We start from the raw sequence: 6,486 nt of genomic DNA, 5'->3' as shown, positions 1-6,486 counted from the left end.
TCTGGATAAGTGATGTTTGAAACAGATAAAAATTGAAAATTGAGATGAAATATTGACACCTGCTCAAATTTTTCTAATAAAAGTTCATGTATTTAATATAAATTTAGATCAACTGGAGGAGGGAGTATATCCTATATCCAACTTCTCTGCCAAGCAAACCCTGAACACTTAAATCACCCTATGCAGCAAAACTAGAATTGGGAAAATGCATGAACTTTCATTTTCATGATTATGAATGATACTTCTGTCAGCCATAGAATTGATGAAGGCATCAAAATACCTATATAAATTTATCATAATTGAAAAAGCATTAGACATTGTCAAGTAAAGACAGTAAAATATAATTTATTTGACTATTATTACATCAACTATAAATAAAATAAACCTTTTAACTCTCCACAAAACATCTTTCATTAATTAGAACCAAACACGGCTAAAGTGAAAAAATTGAAATCAAATAGATATATTATTCCAACAAGCAGAGTAGCCCAATTGCCAAGATCATGGACTTTTAGATCAACCCTGCTCAGTTCTTTGGCAAGAAAACCATGATTTCACCTAACCTCCAGAAGATTCGCCTTAAACAGGTAGGATGAACAGCTAACATTTTTGTTGGATTCATTCATGTAGTCTTGCAGTTTGCTGTGATAGGTTTGGCAAGACAGGTTGCTTTGAGCAGTTGAATAACGCAGCACCGGAATTTTCGACTGCACGAATATTTAACCAGTCCCAAGAACCCGATAATAATCTAAAAGAACAATAAAAAAGTATTAGATGGATTCATTACATATGAGAAAAACTAAAAAAAAAAATCATAAACTAGAATTGTAATATACTCCATCTGGTTCTCAATTATAAGCAAAACTAACTACTTACACGTAGCTTAAGGACATTTGTTAAATTTGTTTCATTCTCAATATAATCAAATATTTCCTAAACTAACCTTCACAGGAACTTGTTAGATAGAAATAAGGATATTTTAGAAATTACTTCATTACATAAAAGTGATAGTTAGATTTGCTTATATTTTAGACCACACAAAATAAAGATTTTTTATTATAATTGAGACTGGATGGAGTACAAGGAAAACTACAACATTTCACGAACTAGTTGTAAAATTAGCCAATTTTACTTTCAAATAAAAGAAACATCGACTCAAACACGTAAAAAATTCAACATTAAACAATAGCAGCAATACAGGCGAGACAAATCATTATGTGGTCACATCATATTATTGATTACTTAGTTCACAATCAAGAAAAACTTACATACCTTTCAAGATCCCCGGTATCTTAAGGATGCGGTATATGGTGAGGCAACCAGAGCACCTAACTCAAGAATTAAGGACATACCAGCCATGTTATTCACGTATTTTATGATGGGAAATAAAATTATAGAAAGCATTAGTTAGATCATCTATGAAATATTTCATTCTTCCTAAAAAAATGTAAATTTTATTATAACTAATAAAATACTTACTATGAATGATAGAATGTATCCCGGAACCACACAAGTATGCATTACAACATCAAGGGAGTCAAGATAATAGATTTCCTACAAACAGAGCTTACATCAAAACTTCGTAGAAAGTAAAAGATACACATCAGCTAGATCACACAATGAGAAAATGCTTACCAGATGAAAAAGATGAAAAGTCGAAGCAACTTCAGGAAATTGCATATGCATATAAGCTTCCTGTTTAGGAGCAAACATTTTATACAGTACGTAAGCAAAAGATAAAATGCAAGAACCGCCTAAGAAAATCAATCAAAAGTAGTTCTAATCATAGCATCATAGGAAATACATGTAAAGAAGCCTACGATAATTTTGAAAGTCTACATATGATGCATATGACCCATATAAAATTTTTAAATCACTAATACTACATCAGATGCGTAATGAAAAATCGGTGAAGACTTTACTTTGACATGCCATTTATTTTATTTAGCCCTTTCCTTTCTATTTTGTTATGGTTTGCCAGAGGAAGTGAAAGAAAATACGTAAGAATGTCGAATTGAACATAAAGTTACACATGGAAAGAAAACTTAATATTACCTTGTCCAAGAATCAGAATGGAATTGGAAGCTATAGAAATGACATCTTGGATCTTCTCACTGGAGAAAAGAACTTGAGTAACTGGAAAGAGAAAAGTTACTTAAGACTATGAAGAAAATTGAGAAAAGAGATAGAAGCACCGAAAAGGCATTTTGGCAACAATTTATTCAACAATAGATGGAAAGTTTGATGAAAATGCAATAAACACTTTCCATGGTATAATAGAATTGATATGTTATTCAAAACAAAAAAATTTGAAATGCCAGTATAAAAAAGAATGTAAAGTATGTAATAAAATAATAGAACTCCAACACTGAGAAAAAATGCTATGCCTATCATTTTTCAAAGTAACCACTCAATTTTTATTTACAAGAGATAAGCAGTGACAACATGCAAAAGTTGAATTGCAAGTACAAAATTGAAGCAATGGAATTATTGACTTCAAATTTTACTTTGATTTCTAAAAGTGTAGCGATATTATAAATCATGAATATGTTAATACATATATGCTTGAAAGCGTACAAAACTTAAATTTTCTTTTTGTCCCTTCAAATATCTCTTTTTTTTTTTTGCTGTTGTTCCCGATAATTTTTATTTTGTTGACAAATTGAGCTTCAATGTGACTTAATTACTAGCAGAAACTATGTCTATTTCACACTCCTCCATATAAATTAGACAAAAGGACAGCAACTTCTAGAATTAGGGTTTACTAAATAATTTCACAAATAATGTAAACAAATGTTTGTAAACCTGGGAGATGCATAAGCTTTTCATCACCGTCATTTCCATCTGCTTCATTTGAAGCATTTTCAACGTCCATTGTGAACATGTGCACAGAATGGCATCCATCTGATGTCCAGATAGTCTGAGATACTGCAAGATAATAAGAAAATTTTAATTACATGTCAAGTCAACCTTTTCGACCACAAATGAATCAGTTTTCAAAGTTCAAACTCCTTTTGCTTCAAGGTAACTATCAATCCACACCAATTGTTACAAACACATCTCCAAAACATGAAAACAAAGTGAAACCATGAATCATTGACAAGAAATTCACAGCAATGTCAAACTCGTCTTATACCAATGATCTTAAAAAAAATTCAAACCAATTGTTACAAACACATCTCCAAAACATGAAAATGAAGTGAAACTATGAATTATTGACAAGAAATTCACAGCAATGTCAAACTCGCCGTATACCAATGAACTTAAAAAAACACCAGTGCATCTTATAAGACAAGTAGGTTAGCATGCACAAGAAAAGCACAGTGGCCAGTTCATATTAAACCAGTTAACTATTGAAAAGGGTAGGACAGAAACATGAGTAACTATATTGGGTCTTTCACTAACTGACAAGTAACAAATCATTCAAATAAAGTAAATACTTTAACAACATGCTCGAGAAAACAATAGAGACCAAGCACAATTCACTGCAGTTTGTAACATTTAACCAGTATGTTAATCTGATGCTTATGAAAAAATGGTGATAAAAGAAGAGAACTAGAATTTCAGCCTTCCCAAGTGCCATTCATCTTTAAAGGGAATGATTTGGAGAAATTGTGTCCCTAGGCTGCACAATGGTCTGATATTTATAGTGTGATTACAAATAACTAAGGCTGATGAGGTGCAAACCAGAACTAATTATAGAACCGATTAACAGCTATTTTATACAGTTGTAATCCTAGTTGACTGATATCTTATTTTAATATTGAAATACTATTGTGTACCGACTATCCCAAAGTGTAAACTGACAGGTGAAAGCACATAAATGGTTTTATATCCAACACACCCGCTAACACAAGATTTCTTTTAACTTGAATTGAATTGAAGCAACACACAGGCCCACCGAACCTTCTACTAAATCTTAACTCTTATTTAAAAGAATGGGGGTAACAAACAAGGATTAAGACTCTGAATCATTGTGTCATAGATGCTTTGATATACCATATCATATCATAAACCAACTTTCACAAAAGTTTAAGTTACTGCATGAAAGCACATGAATGGTTTTATCTAACAAGCACAGACATGACAATAATTACCATACTATAACTGATGGAAGCGTTAAAGCGGAATATTTCAACCCCAACTAATTATTGAATGTTTTGCCAGTTTTGCCCCTTTCAAAATAATTTTTTCCTCTGAGAAAGCGTACACAAAGTAAGTCGTTGGAAATATAAAACAAGACAGAATGTGAGAGACTTACTTGTGGATACATCAGGATGAACTGCCAAACTTTTTACTTTCAAAACACGAGGCAGTTGCTTCACATGACCGGCGATATCTACTCCAAGGCCAGAATTGTAGAGGCATAGCAAATGTAAATCCCCATGGGAGTCCAAGATCAGAAACATCTTCTGTGACAGAGCTTGAATGGAAATAGCCTTCAGAGATTTGGATACATTTGACATGGACTTTGTTTCAACCCCGTTTCCCTTCAATGCCAAAAAACATGCACCCCCATCTCTGTTGTCATGTTTAAGTTTAACACTTGCCTGCTTCGCTGAGTGTAAAAATACATAAATTAGATAATATATTGAGGAATAGAGGAAACAAACCGCAATTATGCATCGAAAAAAGTATTCAGATTACCAGATCCCTACGGAACTACCATGTAGGAAAATTTAGGGAGATTTAAAAAAAAAAAGTAGATGTCCAGTCAGCTAGCTAGATATTCCAATTGTCATAAAAGAAATACAAAAAATACACCCTGCGGTTAAAGACCCGTTCTTAATGTTTAGTTATTTACCATCTAAGACATCTTGAAATCAAACAAATGAGTGGAGGACAGTTAGAAGAAATCACATATAAATCTGTAAATGATCATATTTGGCCAGACAGTAAGACTAAAGAGTAGGCCAAAACACGCCATGCTTTAATACATTCAGGCTGGCAGTATCAACCATCATTTTGCATTAACTACTGTTAACAATGACAATGTTATGAACCTGGTACTCTATTAGAAAGAAAAGGGAAAATCTTCCCAAAATACAGCTACGAAGTTGCAAAATTTCGAAGATTGGCGCATCCCTATCCCAAAGACCCTAATTCCCTCTGAAATGACATGCCACTCTCCCTCGCAACGGAACCCATCCTCTTATTTATAGGCAACATGCTGCATTTCATCTAACAACCTAGCCAATTAATCAACAACTAACTCTTACAACTAACTAACTCTTAAAATAGCAGTTACCAAGAGACACCTACCAAATTAATGAATAAAGACAAGAAAGTAAATTAGACAGGCAAAATTCTAAATTCCAACTCAAAAATATCTGAGGTCAATATCCATACTTCAATGGAAACAAGCAACATGTAACCATATAACATGCTAGTAACCAAACTCTAATAAAAATTAATAAAAAATTATATCACAACAAACATCATTATATCAAAAGCCAAATAGATCATATTCAAAACCAATAAAAACAACATTTTTCTTTTCATTTTCATTATTGTTATTGAACAAAAATCCACCAAGGACTTCATCCCCTAAAATTGAAAATGTGATCATCAATACCAATCCATAATATTTATATCAAAAGCTATATAGACCATATTCAACACCAATAAACGCGGCATTTAATTTTCACCCATCATTCTACTAAAATCAAAACTTGCTTACAAAAATATACCAAAAAGTTAACTAAGTACCTACCAGAAACTCCATGTTTTTCAATCTTCCACTCCAATCCACCATTGCAAGTTGTATCCAGGACCCCATCAACGCCACCACTGCCACCGCGGCATTTCGCTCCTCGGTCACCTCCATACCTCCCATGATGATCACCATTAGGCAATTGCTTCAAACTCAATTTCGAATTTGAATTCCCAACTCTCCTAACAATCACTTTTCCTTTCACCAACCTCCTCAGCGCAAAAACCCTAACCCCGTTCTCTTCTCCAAGTACCAAAAACCCAAACGAAATACTCAAAGACCAAACCGGCCTCGAACACCGAATCACAGCACACTTCATCAATTTCAATCCACCTCCACCACCACCATCATCCTCCTCCACCATCTTAACAGCAAAAAGCCAAACTTTAAAGCTCGAAACCGAATAAACCGCGAAATAATTAACAGAACCAACAACCTTAACAGAAACCCCATGTTTAGCATCAATCAAAACCCCCAATTCACGTTCAAACCGAAGAAATTCTCTGTGGGACCCACATGAAACACGAGTAACCCTGGAAAAAGCGTTGGTTTTACTATTGAGAAGGTAGAATCGGAGGAGAATTTGAGAACCGGAACGGTGGGGTCCACAAACGATGAAAATAACGGAGTTAGGGTTTGATGAATTTGGGGATTGAAGAAGTAGAAAAGTGGAGCAAGAAGAAGGGGAAGAGATTAGGGTTTGTGGAAATTGAAGAGAGGAATTAGGAGAGAGAGGTGAGAAAGAAGAGAAAAGAGAAAATGAAGAGTTGGAG

General features: G+C 33.8%; 1 protein-coding gene across 1 annotated transcript; it reads right to left on the bottom strand.

The window, feature by feature from the left end:
- Positions 1-259: 259 nt before the first annotated feature.
- LOC101498738 (uncharacterized) lies at positions 260-6,480 on the bottom strand. Its single transcript, XM_004516717.2, has 8 exons — positions 5,714-6,480; positions 4,262-4,558; positions 2,806-2,928; positions 2,056-2,136; positions 1,636-1,695; positions 1,480-1,554; positions 1,273-1,328; positions 260-748 (listed from the first exon to the last, which is right to left on the bottom strand). Exons 1-5 carry the CDS (start codon positions 6,075-6,077, stop codon positions 1,667-1,669), a joined length of 894 nt encoding a protein of 297 aa, XP_004516774.1. The 5' UTR covers positions 6,078-6,480; the 3' UTR covers positions 260-748; positions 1,273-1,328; positions 1,480-1,554; positions 1,636-1,666.
- Between the last annotated feature and the right edge of the window lie 6 nt (positions 6,481-6,486).

The sequence above is a fragment of the Cicer arietinum genome, chromosome 2 (genome assembly GCF_000331145.2).
Source record: "Cicer arietinum cultivar CDC Frontier isolate Library 1 chromosome 2, Cicar.CDCFrontier_v2.0, whole genome shotgun sequence".
NCBI classification, from domain to species: Eukaryota; Viridiplantae; Streptophyta; class Magnoliopsida; order Fabales; family Fabaceae; genus Cicer; species Cicer arietinum.
Note: the sequence above shows the minus strand (reverse complement) of the source record. Positions and strands in the feature narration are given on the sequence as shown.

Bases quoted from the DNA above. Each gene is read 5' to 3' on its own strand.
- LOC101498738 (XM_004516717.2), bottom strand. From the start codon at position 6,077: ATGGTGGAGGAGGATGATGGTGGTGGTGGAGGTGGATTGAAATTGATG. The intron at 2,137-2,805 runs GTTTACAAACAT...TTCTCTTTCCAG, and splicing joins AAAGCTTATGCATCTCCCAG to TTACTCAAGTTCTTTTCTCC. The intron at 1,696-2,055 runs GTAATATTAAGT...GCTCCTAAACAG, and splicing joins CATTCTGATTCTTGGACAAG to GAAGCTTATATGCATATGCA.